We start from the raw sequence: 24,995 nt of genomic DNA, 5'->3' as shown, positions 1-24,995 counted from the left end.
GATGAATATATAATAAAATATATAATTTTTATAACACAAACATATATTTATAACATTAAATTCATAAAATGGTAATATCTGTTAAATTATTATTATCAAGTTTTTTTTTTTTTATCAAAATATATATATTGCATTTTTACAAGGTACGTGTTTATTGTAACGAAAATAACGAAAGTCACAACCTAATATCATTAATTGTATTATAGTCTCTCGCATAAGGCTACTCGGGTAAAAAGTAAACAACCATCATCTAGCACCGTTCTATATAGAAAAGGAATAATAATAATAATAAAAAAAAAACGATTATACTTATCGTATTGCTCGAAAACAGTTAACAGCCCCCCCCCCCCGTCGGTCGGGGGAGGTGAAATACATCATAATAACAAACGGAAAAGAGTGGAAGTGGAGAGGATGAGAAATTAGGAGCAGAACTCGTAAGTTGGGTTTTCCGCTCAGTTCCGCTGTTGCTGCAACAGCCGCTTTTCCCACTCTTCCCGGCGCTGCTGTATGCGCTTGAACTTGGGCACGACCTCGACCGCCGCCGCCGCCGTCGCCGCAGCAACCGTCTGGTTCTCGTTGACGTCCACCACCACGTGCTCGGCATGGCGGTTATCGTTGTCCACCAAAACCACGACCACGCGGTCCTCGGATGGCACTTGTTGTTGTTGTTGTTGTTGTTGTTGTTCCACCGGCCACTCGCCGTTTGAGGGCGTCGTCGCCTTATTGTCGCCGCCGTCACCGTCATCGCCGCGGTCGACCTCGGCCGCCAACAACAGGAATTCCGGTTCGCCGTCTTTACCCAACTTCAGCGACCGCCGGGCGAACACTTTGAGCAGTTCGGGTTGCTGTTGATCGTCGCGCTTCTTCCTGCGCACCACCACGTCGGCCGCGGTGCCACCTCCGCCGTTGTACAGTTTGGATGGTCGCGGGGCGGGCACCGGGCGCAGGTGTTGGTGACCGCCGTCGGTGCCGCAGACTTGGTGTTCCGAGTCGCTCGAACTGTAACTCCGGTGCCGTTCGGCCGTCGTCGTCATCGACACCGCGGCCGCCGAGTCCACGGATTCGTCCAGGGCGGCGCTGGACACGCTGTCCGACGACGACGATTTCTGGACGGACGACCCGTCGCCACTGGACGTGGCTTCGTCGTCCGTGGTGGCCATGTGGTGCGAGTGATGCTGTCCGATAATGAACGACTGTTTGATGGGCGCGAACGTGTCCGGCTCGAAAACGTCCTCAGCGTGAGCCACCGCCGACGGTACCGCCGGTACGCGGTGTTGCTGAGGACGGTGGTCGGGCGGCATGTCGGGCGGATACGACAGCTGCATGCGGCCGGCCGGCGGAGGTTCTTCGCGTTGCCGCGGCCTCGCGCCCGTCGTCTCGTCGAACAGGAACCGGTCCACGTCCACGTCTTCGGTGGACGCGGACTTGGCGGCCGCGGAAGCTTTTTTCTTGGTGCTTCGGCGCGACAATAAGCGGTGGAAAAAACCCTCTTCGCGCCGCGGCACGTTCTCCACGGAAATCTCGTCCACCGATGTGTCTAAGTCACAAGACCCGGCCGTCGAGGGAGTGGCGATGCGAGCTGTGTCGGTAACAACGTCCGGCATCTCAGTTGCGATGACCGTGTCGTTTGTAGTTGTGGTGGTGGAGGAGGTGGTAGTGGTGGTGGTGGTGGTGGTGGTAGTGGTGGTGGTTTTAGTGTTCGAAGTGACGGTGCTGATGGTGGTGGTGCCATCTGCAAACAAAAATAGATAAACACGTGTAGTAGTAGTGAGTGCAAAGTAAAAAAAAAAAATAAAACCAAAAAATTGCTGCAGCGGACGAAAAAAGGAAAAAGCGGTTATTACTATTATTTCATAAGCCCTGTCCTAGACCCAAACAAGAATAACGCGCGCGAATTAATCTGTTTAAATCATAGCAATAACATTAAATTTTAAAACGGCACTAGCAATGCGTTTTTCCATCGACTGGTCGTTGCAGTTTTCATCGTTGTGTAGTCCACGGAACCCCCGCACAGGGGACACACGTCCTCTTCGCTGATGGCGGACAGTCTTTTTCTCTTGGACACTGTGTCATCTTCTCCACAGACGTTACTACTCGTGCCACAACTACTACCACTATTTGTACTAGTACACACGAAGTAACTCTCCAAAAACGCCAAATATCCTTCCGGATAAGCGTATAAATTCAGTCTAATTCTACCTTGGGTCACGTCGATTTGTCGTGGTCGTTGTTGTTGTTGTGTTGGTGGTCGTCGTCGTGGGAGTGATTGTCGTTTTTTGCGAATCGACAACGGAGGAGAAATCTTGTTAAATCCGACTGGGCGGACGGACGAACTTCGCACGAAATACGGTAGCGTGTCATTTCGTACGCGATATGCGCCGGAACGGCTACGGCTGAGACAGCCGCACAGACGAAAAGCGCGGGACCGTCGATTCGGTATTTTACGTTTCGGTTTAGCAAAAGCGTTATTTTTCGACGGCTGTTTAGCCTTGAATTTACTCGGATAATAAGCGGAATAGCTTTGGCCGTAATTGTATATACCTGCTGTGTCGGCAGTCTGAGGCTTGGTTTCGGGCGAAGTTGACCGGCCCGAGTGCTCTTCGTTCACTTCGGGCGTCGCGGGAAGAGCATTTGTCACAGTCAGCTGAGTGAAAAACATCGATGATTATACGCGTCGTTGGTATATTAATGTGAATATAAAAATCCAAAATAACGCAATTAGGTCATTTACACTTACCGGTTTTTTGCTGCGAGGGTTGCCGTGCTTTCTTTTGGGCCTAATCGCCATTCGGTGTTTAGCTACATCGTGACTAAGAGGAACACTTGTCGAATAGTCACCGTCTGCACAAAGTATAATACATAGGTTCAAATATTACATGTATAGATATAAATCAATATAACAGTAAAATATATTAAATGATGCTCGTGACATTTACCCGAACTGTCTAAATGAGTTTGAGATGTGCGCTTGTCATGTAACGATATTTTTGACGAATGTCGAGAATTGTGAGCTCCAAAAGAATCCTTTAAGAAAGTTTGTATTTAACAAAAATAACAGTTTAAAGTTTATAGTACATGTTTATATTTTATTTTCTATTAGTATAAAATGTTATTTAAATAGAAATTTAAATTTAAATAATTGACAAAAATATGTGATATTACATGGTTTAATAATATTAATTAAAATCAATTAAAAACTAATATCGCATAATATTATTTTATTGAATATATTTAACTTACTCAGCATAAAAGTTACTTTATATTTCAATTATAAAATAAATTATGACTGTACTTTGTCTAGCGAAAAACACGCAGATTCTGCGCATTCCACTCAACACACTGCCATTCGAGTGGAACTGGTCTCAATGGCAGGGTGTCGCTTGGAATGTGCAGATCTGACTTTTGTGAAGCAGTTTCATATTCTTTTACTGGACAGAGCATAGTTAAATTAATAGTTGTACTTAAATTATTTTAAAAAAACCTTCTGGGCATATTTAACAAGTTATCGTTAAGAGGACGTTGTACCTGGGTGTTATTTCTGTCTAACACATGAGTAACATGGCAAATTTATGTATTGGATTCTTACTACTTACGATTAATTTATTGATAATATTAGAGTAAATTTACTTAATATCGAACTTTAAGAGAATATTATAAACTGTCTTCTTCTTCTTCTTCTTCTTTTTTTCTTTTCATATTTTTATTTTAAAATTAATTAAAAAGTACTAAAAATTCATTTTTATCAAATTTATATAAATTAGTTTTCTTATTTTTCTTAATTTACTTCGAGTTTCGCTAACCTAACCTTTGTCCTACACTCCTAAATTTCTATAGGATTCTACTCCTCACATCTTCTTTATTTACATAAACTTTTTCCTCTATTCTGTTTATCCGCCTCTTCTTCGATCTTCCTCTCTCTCAAACTCGTTTTAAAACCAAAATATGAAAATAAAAACTAGTACATTTAAATATTTTCAAATTTGAATTAATCTTTATTCAACCGTACTCTAATCATGTATGATGTATTTTATTACGATTTTAACTTTAATTAATATTACTATTAAATATTAATGTAAATAATTATTATAATTTGAGATCTTTTAAAAACTACGTTAGGCGTTTTGATTTATAATTTTAATTTTAAACTCACTATATAAAGTATATATTTTACATTTTACTACATATAAGTAACTATATTTTTATATTTATTTTACTTGCATATTGTATTTCAATGTTATTTTATAGTATATTTTAAATTAGTATTAATACATTATATTATCAAATCTAAAAGTAAATTGATAAGAATCGCTCCCCTAGCACAAACTTAGCTTACACGGTATACTGCAATATTTAAAATTTAAATTATTTTTTTATAAAACGTATGATCTATTATTGTTGCAATAAAGTTATTTTAATTATTATATATATGTCATACTTCATCCATTTCGGAACTGCCCATGCTAAGGAGTGATCCATCGCTGCATGTACTATGTGAAGATTTAGTTATCAGCTCCTATTAATACATTTTTAAAAGTAATTAGCTATTAGAATGAGTTTGGTAAAAAGACATTTAAGCTATATAATCTTACTTTGCTCAATCGGAGATCGTTGCCAGTGGCAATAGTAGGAGAATGCATTGATGGACTTCGTGGGAGTCCTAAATCTTCATTGTCAAAACTATCATCGTCATCTTGAATTTTTCTTCGCCTTCTTACCGCTTCTAGTAATTCAGCCTTTATTTGAGTTTAAATAATTTTAGTAAAAAATTAAATAGTTTAACACAATTTATTTACTAAAAATAAATTTGTTATTTCATAAACATATAAATATAATTAATTTGTACATAATTTTTTCGGGTGTGTTAACTAGATTCACACCACATTTTAGATGTATCAATTTTTGAGCACTGTTCACACTTGTGCACTTTAGTAACCCCAGCGCAAATAATTGGATGTGTGAAATGTAAAAAATTAATTATACATTTTTTTACACTTTTAAAAGAAACTGGTCAACATTTTTTTTTTAGGTTTCTAACATATTTTAGGTTTAACAGTATATAAACGAAAATATAAAATTTAAGTTCAATCTTAAAATTTACATAAGTTAATTAACATTTTTTTTTGATTTTTAAGTATAAGTTATTATTCGTAATTATTGAAACTAATGAAACTTACATTTAAATAAGCTTCAATTACCATTATAATAATATACATAATTGAATAGTTATACGTAAAGTATGATGAACATAAGTTTAAAAAAATAAATAATAAATAGAATAAACTATCAAGTATATAATAGCAGTAATATCATCAGACACAGAAGGTATCACAACAGGGCGTTACACATGGTGGTTTGCTATACAGTGTTGATTAAAGGTCACGGTCAGCTGGGTTCCCGCAATTCTCCCTATTCGAAATGCTTCGGGCCATTGTAGTGTCTGGTACACATACTAAATATAATAGGTCATTAATGCACTAGCGCGCGCATCAACCTCGCTTATCTAGTTTTAATCGAGAGAAAATGTAAACTGCACGCAAACTAATAAATATGATATTATTATGGTTCCAGGTTGAATTCAGATAAGTAGTGTTTTAAACTAGAAATGTTTTTTTGTTAAATTTAACAATAAAACCTTAGAACGATCTATAAGATTATTTACTTACTTGAGCCATATTTTTTTTCAAGAATTCTTAAAAGGAACTTATGCGTTTAAGTGTTTTGAAGATACAAACAAATTGAGAGTTAGACAGTAAATCTGAATAGCAACACACTACATCATTCAAACGACTTTATATTTTATATAAATATACATAATTCATCGAACGCTACATGGTAGTAAATGATTTGTTTGAAAAATATTAGAAAACAAGTGTTAGGCAAATTAAACGGAAATTAGCTATTGTCTTTTGGGTCATTTAAAAAATTAAAGCGAACAATACTAATGAATGTTAACAGGTATTGAAAACAATGAGAAAATTTGCTAGATAATACCAATATAATATTCTAAAATCCCTATAATATAGTAATGAAAGCATATTTTTCTTAAGTTTATTATTAATTTTATATGAAACCAAAAATGGAATTTGTAATTACCTGTATATTGGCTTGAGGAAAACCTAACCGCGGTACGGATACAGCAGATTCAGAATCGGATTGACCAGAATGTTGTTCAGGGTTGAATACACTGTCATGGCTAACACTTAGTATAGTGGAGTGTAAGCTTCTATAATTAATTTAAAAACTTCATTAAAACGTTGCCCTGGAGCGTAAAAGATAAATAAAGAACTTCATTCTTTGTACATACCGCCTCCTGGTAAATGGCTCGTCAATCAGCTGACTAGTCGAACGACTTCTAGACGTATCCAAACTAGGTGGTTCTACAATGTTGTCACATGACTTAACTTCATTGGGTTCAGGACTATGAGCTTTACGTTTGAACATTTGACGCAGACGTCTGAGTGGATTAAATCGACGTACTTTTGGTTCTATAGCGTTTTTAAAATTTTTAAATATTATTTAATGAATTTTTACTTTAACGATCTTTAATTTACCTGATCTCTGATTGACCACATGTTCCGACTGCGGTGATGATTCCCGCACACAAGACATAATGTGTAAATTATCATACAGTTTGTTTTATTTTTTCCACTGCATTTAGCTGTAACAAAAAACAATAAAAATAATCAATTTGTTTAAAATCTTTGATCATTAAAAAAAAACACATTAATTTTTATTTGTTTTGTGGGATTAACATCATTATATACATAAATAAATTGAGGTTCCTCTGTTCGCCAAATACGAAAAACATGTGGCCACCCTATTTTGTATTAATATACATTATTATATACTGAACACTTCCTTTCGATTAAGAACGCAAAATAGAAATGAAAACTTATGTGCCGTTATTTTAAAAACTATAGTCTGTCTTCAAAAATATAAAATCGTGCCAAAATTATAAACTAAGATATAAACGTCGATTGAAACTAAATATAATCCGACTCAATGAAAAAGAAGACAAGTGGATACTTAATAAATATAGTTTACGCTTTAATAAACAATTGACATATGACATATAAAAAATGAGATATAATTAAATTTAAAATTAGACTCGGTAATGTATTGTCGATGTAATTGTTGATGTATTAGGAATGTTAATACTATAAGATTTGGCTGACTTTAAAAGAAAAAAATACAAGAGCAAAATAAAAACACAATTTGTACATCAAAATTTAGCGTATATCTTAATCAGTATAACTAATGAGCAATTTATGTGTATGTATCACAAATATATTATACTTTAAAATATAAAAATAACAGAAAAGTATAAAAATGTGTAGTAAAACTAATCTATTAATTATATGTGTGCTGTATAAACTATAAAGGCATTAATGTTAGCCTGCAAGTAACATATAACATAACAAGTATGATTATTAACTATATTGCCTTTACACTATATAAAACCTATATAGACATTATGGGCAAGTGTGCCGTACCTGTATGTTATATACTACACAGTGATTTTTTTTTATTTTTATTGAAAATCGAATACTAAAAAGTAAAAACTACTTTTATTTAAACTTTAACCGACATACTTTTCTGCATTTTTTCGTGATTCAAATATTTTTACATTTAAAATTAACAAAAAGATTGTATAATACTTAGTTTACGATCAAAATATCACGTTTAAAGTAAATAATATGTATAATTGTATGTTATATTATTATTTTTTTAATAAATTAGCTGTTGTCTTTTATACCATAAAATAGCTAACCTAAATAAACAAAATAACAGCACGGTCTACCTACGATATAAGTATATAATATTAGATTTTATTAAATAAATTATAATATATTATTATAGAAATCTGTGACATCAGTTAATTAGTTGGGTTATTTCTTAAACCATTATACAAGTTATTTAAATAAAATACATATTACAAATAAAATGTCTGTATAATTATTATATAGATAATTATTATCTTTGCTAATAAATTTTCATAATATAATCATATTATTATTATACCTAACTGATATTTTTAAATGGTGATAAATATTATATAGTATATACTATATTATTTAGGATTATTTGTTACTGTTGATTTTTATGCAGGTATAATATATACAAATAACTGAGTCTTTCTTTATTGATTAAATCGAAGTATTGATTTTGAATTATAAAATACTGAATAAAGTAACTAAATTATATGTATAATGTACTTAATATATATTATACACCTTATTTATTATTTAGATTTTGTTGATGTTTAGAAACAACAAACATGTTTATATTTTGCAGACGCGTAGATATCAGTTGCTCGCTTACCAAATAGAAAGCATATTAAATATAATGTAAACGAAATATTATTTTTAAGGTTTACTTTATAGATTATCCAAACTAAATACATTTTTTAATATTATTATGATATTCTTGTATCGATATTTTATTTATTATTTGTATGGTAATATTAACTACCTAATTCATAAAATATTTAAACGACTTTACAATTTAAATTTCTAACTATAACCAACTAAATAAAAATATTTTTAAATAAAGTTTATATCACATAATTAAGATAATAGTTTAATAGTATCCAAATCAATTTATGGATATTTTTGTACAAAAATATGTTGAAATCGGACATGATTACAGACGGTTAGAACTGATAGCGTGTTGATGTTAAGTTCAGCAATATAACTAACAATTGAGATTAGTAAATTTTGAACTAATTTGGTTATTTTCTATTAGTTTATTATTATGAATATACATTTATTATCTAAAAAAATACATTAGATTTAAAAAGAATTTATATTATGTTAATGAACAATTAGGTATTAAAAATTCCTGCGGACGCCATTGCCTCGGGCGTAATTATAAGAGATAATTATATAATGTACCTATAATAATAATCTCTATAAAATGCTAAAAATATAAATTTATCTGCGTTTATTTACTAAGGATGTATACATATCGGAAAAGGATGAATAAATAATCACTTATTAGTATTGGCTGCGGCGGCTGTGTGCTATAATAATTAGTATGATTATAAATATACACAGCTGATACAACAGAGCCTAAGTAATCATCAAAATGTCTGTCGATACTTGGTATACCAAAGACATAAAAAAAACTAATCCTGAAACTATTTTATGTCGATATATCACAATATTTAATTTACCTAACCGTCCTAACCTAACTTAACTTTTTCTATAAATAAATACTTAAAATGTTTGTTATTACAAATATTATCGTTAAATCAAATTTCTCTAGTTCAAAAAAATATGTAGGCATATATAATATAAATACGCATAGGAGAAATTTGTGCATAATATTATACATTACATATTTATAGAATAATGTATAAATAAAAAACATATTCATATTTATGTATACATTGTGGTTAAATGTACATAATTAATAATATAATAATAAATTAATATTAATAGTATAAAATGAATTAATAATTAAACTATATTTGTATGATAAGTTATTCTTACTTCGTCAATATTATATATAAATACAAAATAATAAATAAACAGATACTTTGATATTATATATTAATTAATTCATTATCATAAACCTGGAAATAGTGTATAATTAATGTAGTTGCATAAAGAATAAGATTGCCGAATCTTATTGCAGATTGATCTTGTAAGATTAGTGTAAATCAATTTTACAGCGAAAGTTTGACAAAATTCTGTATTGCATTATTTATAAGTATATAGCATCATTATACGTATGTATATAATATTATTTTATTTTATTTATGTATGGTGTAAAAGTGTAGTTTAAATAAGATGTTACATTTTCATGATATTCCAAATTTAAAAAAAATAATAAAAGTTTTAAAATATGATAAATACGAAAACTCAGGTTTCAACTGTGATAGATGACAAAACAACTTCTTTAATAAATATATTTTTATTATACTTATACTATTATTAAAATTAATGGTATTAATATAGCCATAATGCATATTATATATTATGACTAGTGTCGAGTGATATTATTAAACTATCAATAAGTAGTGACGAAAACTCAGCTACTGGTAATTAGTGTATAGATAACTAACAAGTAATTATCAATTCTATTAATGTAAAAATTATTACTATCTACAGTCATTCTACAGATAATTATTATGACAATAAATTGTATTGTCTCTACTAATAGTTTTAACATTATACATAAAAAACATTTCCGTTTCAATGTATAATATAATGTATGCCTTATGAGTTATAACTTACATACATTATGAAATATTAATTTGTTTTAAAATGTTGAATTAATACATTGCTTATAATTATAATTTAATTTTTTTAATAAAATACATAATTTATTACGTTTAAATAAAATAATAATACAACTATTATACTTGATACTTAATTCAATAATATTAACAGTAATTTCCAAGAATTTTAAAATAATACATTTAAGGAAATAGACAATCAGAAAATTCAAAGTAAATATAATATAATAATTATATTATTTATGTATAGGGCACGGAGCACAACGGTAATGTTTAACAGTCCGAAATGTGAACCCACTTTCTCTTTTTTATAGTTGTGATTATATTGTATAGAAATGACTAGTCTTTAAATTTCCACCATTGTGTTGTTTTTATTTTTAGAGAATTTGCAATTGTAATGTTATGATGAAAAACTCCAATCATGTAACAACGATAGACAATTCTTTACTCAAGAAAATTAGGATTTGTGCTGGCTGAAATTTCTCTGTAATTTTCACAATATTGGGGAAATTACATTTCCGCAAAATATTATTTTAATACAAATATTTAAAACCAATTAGGTTGAATACAATTATTTGTTAAAAAAGCGTTAATATTTGAAAAGATGGGAAGATTAAAATTTTTTAAATTGTTTAATAATAATTATATCAAGATCTACTATAATTAGAATCATTGTTGATGAACTTATCGCTATTTAATAACGTAATACTAATACTTAATATCATAAAATACATACTAGCATAATAGATAATAATGATATTTATAATTTATAACACAATATAAGCTCAGTTCAATAACGTAATTAGTGATAGCAATGAATATCAACGCGCGTTAATACAATAATACAATATAAATTTAGTATACACGCGCGAGTATAGGTAAAATATGTTTATATTAAAAAAATATATTTTATTAATGTAAAAATAAGTTTAGCGATTTACATTGTTACTATGGTTATAACTGTTATAAATGTTATGTCGATTTGAATAAAACCATTGTAACCATTATTAACATACAACAGACGTACAGTGAACAATTAAATAGTATAACTCTGTATTTAGGTATTTATTTTTGTTGACCAAACATATTTTTTTCTCTCTGACTAATAATTGAAATACGATATTATCTAATAATAATTAATTTGTATAACTCTTCCAAGACCTGATTAATTCCTGATTTCAGAAGTCAATACGAAAATACATTTGGCTACTTCTTACAACAATAAAAATTAACGATGGCTAATGGTGAAAAGTTAAGCCGTAAGATGATTTTTCCGTACACATTCACATCTAAGGTTGTCCAGTTTCCCTATAAACTACACTTCAATAATCACTGGATGTTTCCGTGGTTCATTGGAGCAACTATAATTTCATCACCTATATTTTATCTAATCCAGAAAGCTGCCAACAGTGAGGCAAATGTAAAATTATGGGCCGAGAGAAGGAGGAAAGAAAAAGAACATTACAAACACAAGTGGGATTAAACAAGATTGTGCTAATAATTTAAATTAAACAAATTGTATTTTGGTTTATTTACATAAAAAAATAAATGTTTTCGTATACTATAATGAATTTTGTATCGGAAAAAAACTGTTAGGTTAGCTTCCATAAAAGGTATGATCATTTTTAAGTTGAAGTATAGAAAAGAAACAATGAACTATAGTAGGCCAAACTCGTGACAATGCTTCCAGGCCAAGTCATTATTAATACTCAAATGGAAATACAGAAGTTATAACGATAACAAAAAATTTTTCATAAAATTATAAATGTTGGGAACACCTGAAAACCACTTAACAACTACTATTTATTTAAGTAACTAGAATTGGCCATATAAGGATCAAAACTGAGTTCGCAAATTCGTTCGTGGCCATGGCTTGACCTTTAGTAATTTTTTCTATCTTTATTACCTTTCTAAGCAATGTAATATGATTACATTTATGTGTAACTATACTTTAGTATTATATTTTCCAAATAAATAATTATATTTAATACAATATTGATTCATTTTTAAAATTTAATTTCCAGTAATAGATAAAAGAAAAAAATACCTTCTAGATACATAACTGTATTACAATTAATTTATAATAAATGCTATTTAATTCAAGATATTAATTTATTTTTTTCATTCAACTAATTCGTTTCAATTTTTTAAATATTCATTAATTTAAAAATATTATAATACTCTATAATTAATTAAATAATCAAATTTGAAAAATATCAGTTATAATATCGATGTCCTTCGTCTAACGGGCAGCTGTGAGAAACTTGCCAAATATGTTATAGGTTATGCACATGGCGATTTTATTTAGACACAGTATTTTACGTTTCATAACAATGTTTTTTTATTTTTTTAATAGAGAACCAGTCACGCCCGCGCAGTTTTAATCCAACAGCGTTGTAAAACGAGTCGAACGACTATTATAAAAACGATCCAATGTTTTTCTATACTCACTCTATCGAGATAGGTGGATTGAACGGATATGATCATGGTTACCGGAAGTATGTATCAGTAATGTTTAACAACCCATATCTTCCTTCCGGCTTTTGTATAATATGAAATCCAATAATGCAAAAATATATTAATTTGTTTCTTTGAAAATAAGAAATTAAATCAAATTTTAGGTACATTGTTTTGACAATATTATTAAATATTAGATTGAATTTAATTATTAAATGTTTGAATACAATAAATTAAGAAGATACCACGCCCGCGTGCTTATCTTCGCCGTCTTACTCATGTACAATATAGTATATTTTATGTTTACAATAATCCATTTTACTATTTAGCTTATAAATTTGGTAGTGAATTGAACTATTATAAAATGTAATGATAAGATTATAATCAAAGGCTTCTTTGAGGCTTTTATTGATATTTTAAAATGTACAGTTCTAAAATGCTTATAACTTGTTGTTTTATAATTAATTTTAAAAAATCAACAAAAGCGCAAAAGCCTATGATTTTCAGTACATAATCTTATCTTTAAATTAATAATTGGTCAATAACCTTAATTTTAAATATAGTAGAGAAAAATAAATTGTTGTCAACGTAAAATTTGGTATAATGTACCTATGTTTGGAAGTCAGGAACAGCACATGCAGGTGTATCTCTTACTTGATACGATATAAATATATATAAAAAAAATAGAGCGTATTTGATTATTTTACCACACCATAATTTTAGGATAAATATAAATATATTAAAAAATAAAGTATTTTTATTAATTTTCAGGGTAAATTGATAAAAGGTGGATAATTGGATACCGCTCTGCTGTACATTAGGTGTTAAGTGGGTCACTAATATATAGGTGTGTTAAATTTGAATTCAATGATAAATCATTGTACCTACATAAAAACGATTCTGAGTAGAAACAGTCTTCAGCCTATATCACCAAGTGACATGTTTATTTTATATAGCTATTAAAGTAATTTATTTAACTTTTAGTATTATAGTAGAATGATATAGTTGTACAAAGTACCTAATACTTATATAAAGTATAAATAAATAATATTTTGAAATAAATCAAAAATGTTATTGCATATAATAATTTACAGCGAAATTCATAATAATATAAAATATAGGTATACAAGTTTAAGTTCCTACGAATAATATTTTTAAATTATAACAAAATAATTAACATATTTTTATTCATCGTTTAAATAAGCAATTTTGTCCAAATTGGAACTTAAAATATCTATAAAAAATAATTATTTTAAAACATTTTTTAGATTTTATGATTTCACGAACTATTCAAGAAGAATTATGTATTCAATTTTCAAACTTAAATACAAATATTTAAGTTTTTAAGAACTTTTAACTACAAAATAGTTTTAAAATTTTAAGATTTTGACGAATTTTGTCTTCAAATAATACATACAAAAAAAAATTGTGCTTGTATGTATTTTTATATTTTTATACAAATATAAGAATAATTTTTATGGGATCTTAATTAAATTTTTTTAAATGTTTGCCAAGCGAATCATTTTTAATCAACATTTATAGAAAAACAACAAAAGAAAACTGAAAATGTATTGTCTGTAAATAATTTAAGAATATTAAAACAATTTTGAAAATGTTATCGTATAATGAAAATGATAATGTAAGCATTTGGTGAAAGTTATAAGTACCTATTGTTATTTTATTTTTTTGAAATATAATAAAATATCAAGTATTGTTTTGAGGGGAAACAATTATTTTACGGGTAAATATCGAAAAAATATAAAAATATATAAACATTGAATTGTCTATTAATATCTATTTTAACTATATAATTGTTATCTATATTTTTTGGATAAAAGATTGTGATGAAACTAAAGGACTACACATTGCAGAATTAGAAAAAATATATAACTACCTATTAAAGTGTAAAAAAAAGAATTATTGATTTTTCCATTATTTTAAGTTTTTGAATTTTGAATTAACATATTACATAATATACACTAAATTATAGAAGGTAGTATAAGAAGTAAATATGAATACTATACAACTGAATTCTTAAAACAATTAATAGGTCATTCTAATTTAATTGTTATTGTTCAAAAAGTTGATACAATAATAATGAAAATTTATATGTAAATAAATTAAGTCTATTTATAAAGTATGTCTGTAAAATAATATTGACACGCATATTCAAGAGCACAAATGCAGTTACAATAAGCGCATCGCCCACTCAGTTATATTTTTTTTACTGCAGAGTCGTAATAGCAATAATAAAATAATAAGTGGAAAAATCTCGAGACGTGCGTTATCTTTTAAACGTGCAGGCAACCGACTTAGTGATGTTGAAACCAGATTAAATTACGCTGGGGAACAAAATGAAGGTGATCCTATGAAATTTAAGTAACCCGAGAAGTAACCCATATTTTTTGATTTAACTATAGCACTGAATTAACTGCTTGTGTAACAATTTATGAGTACTATATTTATACAAAACATGATAATTATAGTTGATATTTATGTCATTCAATATGTAGTTTATATGCATTTAATAACAAAATAACAATGAGAATATATCCTTCTAGCCATCGAATAATATATCATATAATCCTATTGTAAGAAATTCATAATAATAAAGTAACATAAAGTTTTAATATTAAAATAAGAAAACTGTTAAGAGGACGCCATCCTTTTAACAAGCCATACACTCTCACGCAAATAATAAAACAAAAACGCAGATACTTTTTATATATTATATATACATATATAATTGACGCAGATCAATCATCAGTCTAACTCAAAAATTAATATTAGGAAATTGTTGAAAGTTTAAACTGGTGCAATAAAATAAAAATGCATATTCTTGAGTTTCATGTAACCTTTTTTTATTATACTAAAAACTAAATATATTGCTTAGTATAAATTTATTCTAGAAATGTTTTCAGTAACTTTAAATACGACAACTTTTTTCAAATATTCATAATATATAAGTAGACAATACTAAAAATATATGCCTTTAAAAATATTTTTATTTTTAAATTTTTTACAATGATGTTCAAGTGAATTTTAAAGTAAAATATTCACTTTCAATAAATTATTACCTAGTTTGTAATTTAGCTGTTGTATTAACCTTACTGCTACCCGAAAATACAAAACTACAAATCGCTTCCTCATGGTAACTATTACATTACTGAATGAAAAAAATTGTTCATGCTATCATAATTTTAACCCAAATGATATTTATACATTATGTGTGTGTGTGTGTGTGTGTGTGTGTACAAATACTATCAGTTTCATCAAAGATTATAATATAATATTATATAACATGATATATTATAATAAATAAAATAATAACTTACTCGTATATACAACGAGCTTTTTTTCTTTGATAACGCTTACTCTTTATTGATGTTTAGTGTATTTAAAGTAGTGTTTAAAATTATATTTGTAACAAATTAATTTCAAACAATAGTATATAAATAATTAGTTTTAACTCGTTTTAAGTACCGTTTTAAAGTTTTTAAGAGCCAAGTGGAGTGGTCCTGAGGTACCCCACAAATTGTTGATCTACCACTCTACTTATCATAAATAAGTAACACATATAAGTTAAAAGTTATAATTACTTGACACATCCTTCATAATTCAATTTGTATACACCATATAAATATTCTGCCGAATATTTTGCTTAGAAATATTAAATTAAAAATATATCTAACCTATATCATAAATGAAAATACATTTCAAGATAATGACAGTTTATTTAGGTTAAAAGAATCACTATATGTACCACTTAAATTACGCACAAAATATGTAAATAATTATTTTACAATACAAAGTGATTATATTTTAACAAGGCTTATATTTAATATTCAAGAGTCTTAAGTAAAAAAATCAATCATTGGGTATTGGTAGAACACTAAATTGTGTTGAGTGGTTGATTTTAGTCGCCTAGAAGGTCCCGACACAATTTTTTTCAATTTAAATAATTAATTCGATTATATAGATTTAATAAAGTATGTTTGATTAAGGGTTTGATTCAAACAAATTACGTCAAGCTTATGAACTTTATCATGGCTGTAAAGTATTTTCATATTATATAAATTTAAATACTTTACGATTATAATAATATTGCTGTTGTAGAGATAATAGTTAAATAATTAAAATTGATTATTGATTATATAATTATGCACCAAATACAAATTATATTGCATGAATTTCCGATAATGGCATTATTTTGTACATTGTAATTTTAAAATTAACGTATTGAGTATAGTTTATTCAAATATAGGCAACTAAAAATTTTTTTAAATATAAACAATTGAAAAATATATTAAATAATAGCAACATTTTATAATAATAAAATCATTGATATCCGATACTTTATGAACCCTACGCAGGGACACATCATACTACCTATAACATACCACCGGAAAACCTCACGAATATCGGATAACATGGCTTGTATACGTATCACAAATATAAAAAAAATGTGAAATTTTCATTAATTTAACCTAACTATGTTAATTATAAATTTACTTGTTAATTTGTATAGAAAGAAGATAATACGAAAACTAAATTTAACACATATGAATCAGTGCACTCGATTCTTTACTTAATATTTAAAATGGTATATTGTTTAGTTGTAGAACATCAACAATCGGGAATGTATAATTATAAAGTATACTTAAAACAGTCAGAATTACAAATGTTGGCAACATTACAAAACATTTCAAAATGAATAAAAATGGAGAATAAGTAAGAAAATTATAATTTCAAACGCATAATATATAATATATATAATATATATTTACATGATTTAAATTATAATGAATAACTAATAATACTTAGCAGAAAATAGATGATAATTGATAATATATAAATACATACATTATTTAGCTCTTGAACATAATTCTAACACATAAAAACGACAATTTTAAGTTATTATTTTATTAAAATACAATACAAATTTAAAGTTACAGCTATTATTATAAGGTTATAACTTATACAATATACGATGAGTACTATAATAATTAATATTACCTCTAAGTATTCAAACAATTGGACAGTTATTGAAAATGCAATTTAAATATCAAATTACTATTTCAATAAATGCATTTGTTTTTGTATCAATGTAATTTTCATACCTCTTATCATATTTTATAGCAGACTATTAGATCCAATTTTTAACATTAAAGCAGGTCCCTGATACTAAGCAAATCGATCTGTGTACTTTTCTAAAACATTGAGGAAATTTGATAAAAAATTGTAGGAAAATATAAATATTTATGCAACATCGGTTTTTCTTTTAAATTCATTAATTTTTTTTTATTTTTTATTCAAAAAGAGAATATCATAGAAAGATAATTATCTATTCGAGTATCTTCAGTCTACTTAAAATTGTCACCAAACATATATATTAAGATTTCCTAAACATAGAGAAATCGAAAACTGAACATTTTTATCATTGAATTTTCTATATATTATAATAAAATATTCATGTATATATTTTAAACTAAATTTTAACTATTTATTCTAGTATCTACCTCAAACCTATTCACATTATAATACGGGACGGTAGTACTGACTAGAAAATTATTGATTTAACTTTAAGTTATAAGCGATATTTTAAAATGAAATTAGTTAAAATTACAGTAGGTTTACTTTACTATTTAACAAATCAGGAAAATACTAATAATTACATAAATATTTTTAATATGGCATAAACTAAACTTAGAAATAAATGGCAGATACTGATTCATCCACTACTTTTGTTTAGAATAATTTTTTTTTTCGTAAAACATTTTTTGAATTCAATTTATTATTAAATTATTACAAAATTCAACATTACCATTACATTAAATTTAATGAAAATGTACACTTGAAAACTACCGAAAACTACTTTATAGCAAGGTGAGTCTTCAGGTTTTTTCTATTATATTTGCGAATTGTTACTCTCTACATACAGTACCGTTAAATTGTTGTACGTGACTTAATTTTTGTTCTCTATTTCTAAAATAATTTATAAAATTAAAGTAAAAATTAGTGTGTAAAATAAATTTGATTTAATTAGCAGAAGCTAATTATTTATTTATTAATTTATTGGTTTAACTGTTAATAACGAACTGTACACATTGTACTTTTTGCAAATTTATCATGTAAACACATAAGCATGTGTATACTCAGTATCATACACTTATATCTAGTATAAAGATAACAATTATCGACATTGATTTGTCACACAATTAAATAAGTAATAAATAATAACCAAAGTTTTGTTTATTTTGAATATTTACGTAATTATGTCATAATAAAATAATTAAAAAGAAGTGATATTTTTACTTACATTTAATCTAATAAATATAGTTTTAATCTACTTATTAATATGACTTATCAGTAGTTGATAAATTAATATATTATTATTGTTATTTATTAATGTATAATTTATTTTTATAAATATAATATATAAATTATATAAATTTAATATATTTTAGGGAGATATGAAGGAATTTTCAGAAAAGGTACTTAAACTTGAGATTAATAATATAATAAAATAATCTAACCGAACCTTTATTCAATTTTGAATTTAAAAAATAATTTTTTAAATATCTAAATGAAATTTGAGTATATGTATATTTAAGAATGAAAGTTCTCAATTAAGAATTAATAAATAAATAATTTTATTACATTATATGGAATAAACCAACACTAACACAACAATAGATGTGTGAACAAAAATAATTTGTCACCTAGCAAGTCTAAAAACAATAGTTATCCTAGCACCTTTTTCCAGTTTATTTATCGAGTAATTATATGGGCGGGACTCAAGAAATAAAACATTATAAAAGTAGTCCTAACTCCTACCCAAATTATTTTACATTTTAAATAGAAATATGAAAAAGAAAATAATATAAAAATTATTTATAATGTTTGTCATCATTCTGCATATAAATTAATGTTTTTGAGAGCTGTATTACGTATTATTTATATTTTTATAAATATTCTTAAAATTTATATCAGTCTCTGTTTTTATAAACATTAAACAATAAATATAATAATATAATATATTTATACATATAAAATTCAAATTTATAGGACTCTAACCCTCTAAGTATAATTTATTATAAGTATTAAACATTGATGAATTGATAATCTAATTGTTTATACGGAAATAACGGCCATAACAATTTTATACCAACACCGTAATTATTAGGTATGAGGTATTTTTTCTCCAGTCCAGAAAATGTTTATTATATCTATCCTAATCGTTTATTCGTTTGCAGAAATAATATTATATAATAAACTAAACAACTCGTATAAGAATTAAATGAATAAATAGTATTATAACTAGGATGGAAATATCCAAATTTAAAAACTGAATTATACAATTGTATTAAACCATAGATTTTCATTTTTATTTTAACAAGAATAAACGCTGAATAATTACAGATGTATCGTAGTAATGTTGATAAGTATTCTAAGTACGGGCTAAGTTCATTATTTTGATATATTTTGAAAAATAATCTATAACCAATAAATATATCTTATCATTTGATCTTGTTAATACCTATTATCTAGTTACAAAAAAATCATTCAAAATGAATCTAAATAAAATATATATTTTTAATAAAATCTTAAATTAGCTTATTAAAAAATTTCATTTTAGCAAAAATAATTAAAGTCTTTATAATTAATATTTTAAATATCACATTACACAACAAGTATGTAGCAATTGGGGAAACTAACTTGCAAATTCTAATTTTTCGTAATTCACTCAGTTGCTTAGTTTATCGGAGACTGTTTTATATTTTTAAAATACTTAACCATTATAGAAGTATAATATTAACGAAATTAGTTAATAAATAATTAAACCATAATTACATTTTGTCCAAAAAATGTATGATTTCTATGCAGATATTCAGGTATTTGGAAGGTTTTGTTCTCAACCCTAAACACTATAACATTTTGCTCACAGTTCAAACATAAATACAGGGTAATCCCCTATAATGTAACACTAATTATTTCAGAAAACGTTTACGTTTTAAAAATATTTTTATTAGTTAATTTCAGAGTTAATTTTAAGTCATAACAAAACAACATCTTTTGAAAAAAATTGTTTTTTTTTTTATAATTTTCTATCATCATAAATTAAATTTATTCTTTTGGACGACGTCTTTTTTTTGTTTATTATTTGGAGTATTTCAATATATAAAAATCAAATTAGGTATACCTACGTTATAACTTAGAATGTTATGTTTAGCATTTTGTAATGTACATAAAAACACTGTACAACTCCTGACTCCATTTGACACATTCGCGTGTTTATACTTGCCTTATAACCACTTATAACTCATAAACTACTCATCCAAAATGTTATTTGAACTATCGAAGTATTCTACAAAATATTCAGCTTTGAAATAAGGAATTAAAAATTCACGTTGACATAACAATTATAAAGATAAAAAAAAACATTTTTATACGATTTAAAATTGTGTAAATAAATATTTTCAAAAATGTTAAGTAATAGTATTTTAAATAATCAATGTCTTACATAAAATAGATCACCCAATGTTTATTTTGATTATATGATTAAGATTTAAAAAATATGAATTGCTTTTGATAAAGACTTACCCATAGACATGTCGACGGGGGATGCATGATATGCACCTGCACCCCCTGTGATTTCAAGTGGCACCATAAACTAAGATATTCCCTAACCTAAAGCTCATTAGTCCCCTGGGTACGCACCAGGTTGCACGCTCTGTGACAAAAATCTGGACACGCCTATGGACCTACCTATTAGTTGTTTTAATAAATATTTAAAAAAAAATAAAAAGTGTTTAGGTATATTGGTAAATATTTAGCTAAATATTAAATAATAATAATCAAGTCAATTCTTTATCATAAAAAAATAGGTACTTTTAAGTTTAAACGCCTACAATACAAAATGTTTCACTCGTAATATTCTTATATTATTATTATATCTTTAGAAGAAATATTATATTATTTAATGAGAAATATTAAAATTATAACATATTGTATAGATTATCAAACATTATAAAATTAGGTACTCCTCTCTACAAAGAACAATTAATTTGTATTATAAACATTAATTAAACATAAATAATTAATTCACTATCTCAGCAATTACTAAATACTAATCAACCCAAGTTTTCTTAACATTAACTATTTTCTTAATTTATTGTATATTTGAGTAGTCAAAACATTCTCGTAGGTATACCTAGTAATATTTATTAATATTAAATAGTTCAATTTTATTAAATATTGCCTAACAAAAGTTGTATAATTAAAAAAAAATGTCTATTCTAAGTCATTTGCCCAAACAGAAAATAATTAAATATATTGAATGTTCACAATCATTAGTATGCCATTTTATTTATTTTATTTTAACAATAGAAAAAATTGCTGTACAATAAGCATATATACATACATATTTTAATTTTAGAACAAAGAAGACTTGGAAAAAAAAGTTACTTATTAGTCATTAGTGACACTTTCATCTATGAAATTTTAATAAAGTAAGTAGAGGCATCATTTTCTTTTGAGACAATGAAAAATAGTTCTCAGACATAATTTTTGCAGTTAACAAACAAAAAGATTGGTCATTTTGGAGTGAGAAATATAATAAATGTAAAATATCCCAAAATAATACTTTTTTTTCTTTACTTTTAAAATTTTTTTATAGATGATAGGTACTAAGGTTAGATATTAAATCTTCAAGAATATTTAAAAACTAAATGATATCTAAAATAAAATATAATGATTAATTTATGATATAGATATACATATTATCTGATCAAAATAATTTTTAAATCTTTATACACTTCATAGGTATTTAAAAATAAATGTTTGTATCTAAGTGTTTTATGTTTATCTGTGTATTATTTGTCATCCTTGTTTCAATAATGTATACTTTTATCTCTATACTTGATTTAGTTTTATTTGGTTTTGGTAAATTAAATACCTATTATAGATAATATAATATAACTAACATTATTTAGGTAGATTATATGTCATAATTTAATAAGATCATTAAATATTATTAACATAATTGTTAAAACCATTAATATTTCAATCCAATAACTAAAATATGTTGTCTATAATTAATAACTAGAAACTCTAATATGTAATAATAGGTGGGTACATTAATTAACTAAAATATTGGACCAGGTATCAATACTGAAAATACTAACATAAGTACATTGCTGAATAATGATAAATACCGTCATAAATACCTCATATATTTAACTATACTTCAAAATAATATAATTTTTTGTTTACATTGTAATACTCAAATATATTTTTATCTGAGTAAATATTAGTTTGAAATTGGGTAAGCACTAAATTACCTATTATGAATTTTTTTTAGTATAACCTAATAAGATCAATTAAGTAGCCTGGTACACAAACACAACTTTAAAAACGATTTTGATATTTAAAAAAAAATCTTAAGTCTACCTATAGGTATGTAGTATTGACTAATATAGATACCTCGAAAACATCAGTATCACTTTTTATAACATAAGATTCTTTAATTAAGATTAACTTAATTTAACTTAAAATGCACCACCTAATAAACTAGTAAGTTTAACAAATACACATAGGGAAAAATAAATTGTCTGAATATAAAATATTGCAATACAATACTACTGATGTCAGATACCTAGGAATCTACTATTTTACAAAATAGTTTTCTTTAACACACGAAATATGTGAAATAATTAATATGTTTTAAACGCACAAATCTTACCTTAAATTTTTTAAACGTCTCTGCTGAACCATTGATGATTCATTATAATTATTAAACAAGATAAATATTCTTGTCAGATACAGTTGAGAAATTTTCTATAAACTTTAACACCAATCTAAGCAACTTCACTATAAATTAAACGGAAAATAATTTGAAATAGACACTAAAGAGAAAAATTAAAAATTCACAATAAAAATTATAAAATTTTAAAACAAACTACAAAATAATGAAAGAAATAAAACAATTACACTAACACACTAGCGCGAGACACACGGCCCGACTGCAAATGATAAAAAAAAGAATGAGAAACAAAAACATAACGGGTCGTTCACAGCTGCATTTTCAGTGTCGCCAAATGTATCATGCAACTCCATAACTATTGTACACCCCTTGTGTGCGTACACAATAATTTCTTATATTTATTTTTGATTATATTATATTCTTATTTCTTATTGTAATATATCTAATAATTAATTATTCTAAAATATGAGACATTGTTTTGCTCATTATTGGATATTATTATTTGTTTAAGTAAAAAACTACATAAATGAATATGAATTAAACATTTAAAACTAGACGTGCTTATGCTTATAGCTTAATTATATGAATAAGGCTATAGTAGTAGGTATAAGACATTATTTTTATCATATTTCAATATCCCTTCTTAGTAAATATATTTCCACAGGTAAAATTGTGTGTTTCGTCAAGAAATTACTCACACGTCATTTACCCGAAGATGTTAGGTTTGGCTAAACTCACATACTAATAAAGTATTGAAAAATCTATCATTAAATTGTTCTTTTATCATTAATCCATATTTTCAACTCTGCAATTATGCAGACATGCGATTATCTTATTTCTTCTCCATTTAGGTATTTGCTGTTGTAAATTGTAATCTTTATGCCAAAACCAAAAACAATGTATGCTTTATCATAAAAATTCATAAGTTTTTTCTAAATTAAGGTAAATTGCTTTAAAAATTACCTAAATGTTTTCTCAATTCGATCTAACTTTCACGAGTACACCGAATTATATTAACAGTCAACACCCATGGGTACAGTTTGGCTTTTGTTACCTATATGTATATAAATACATTAACTCGCTGATACAATTGACAAAAAAAAAATAATATAGGCAATAAAGCCATATTATCCACACGTGACACACAATTTGCAATACCACGCAAGCCTCATTCAAGTTTGGTTCAAAAACGGGTTGATAAAAATTATTGAAATCAAGTGTCAAGTGAACATAAAAACCTTTTATCTTCGTCGTGATATGTGATACGCCCTTCAGTAAAATAAAGTTATAAAACCGTTCCTGTCTCCAATGAAACGAAATATCTTAGTATTGTACTAAAAAAAAACATCGAATGTTGCTCCACTTCAAAAACAAAAAAAATAGACTTCATAATTTTTTTTTTTTTTAAATATATATTTAAATTATAGTTGTAATTGATAATTAGAATTTTTTTCTTAATTTCAATAGAATAATGGACTCCCACTGATAGTACACTTAACACTTGGCAGATCCATAATAAATCATAACTAC

At 26.9% G+C, this 24,995-nt stretch overlaps 2 protein-coding genes across 2 annotated transcripts; one reads left to right on the top strand and one right to left on the bottom strand.

Annotated features, from left to right (window-relative positions):
• Nucleotides 1-53: 53 nt before the first annotated feature.
• On the bottom strand, nt 54-23,713 carry LOC113549716 (serine-rich adhesin for platelets-like). The gene is made up of 10 exons (XM_026951157.1): nt 23,445-23,713; nt 6,552-6,658; nt 6,305-6,485; nt 6,094-6,223; nt 4,590-4,733; nt 4,436-4,513; nt 2,937-3,024; nt 2,738-2,841; nt 2,542-2,644; nt 54-1,732 (listed from the first exon to the last, which is right to left on the bottom strand). The coding sequence occupies exons 2-10, from the start codon at nt 6,607-6,609 to the stop codon at nt 453-455; spliced, it is 2,166 nt and encodes a 721-aa protein (XP_026806958.1). The 5' UTR covers nt 6,610-6,658; nt 23,445-23,713; the 3' UTR covers nt 54-452.
• Nucleotides 11,478-11,726, top strand: LOC113549717. Its single transcript, XM_026951158.1, has one exon. It carries the CDS (start codon nt 11,478-11,480, stop codon nt 11,724-11,726), a length of 249 nt encoding a protein of 82 aa, XP_026806959.1.
• Nucleotides 23,714-24,995: the final 1,282 nt, after the last annotated feature.

The sequence above is a fragment of the Rhopalosiphum maidis genome, chromosome 4, assembly GCF_003676215.2.
Source record: "Rhopalosiphum maidis isolate BTI-1 chromosome 4, ASM367621v3, whole genome shotgun sequence".
NCBI lineage: Eukaryota > Metazoa > Arthropoda > Insecta > Hemiptera > Aphididae > Rhopalosiphum > Rhopalosiphum maidis.
This window is presented reverse-complemented; position numbering and strand designations above follow the sequence as displayed.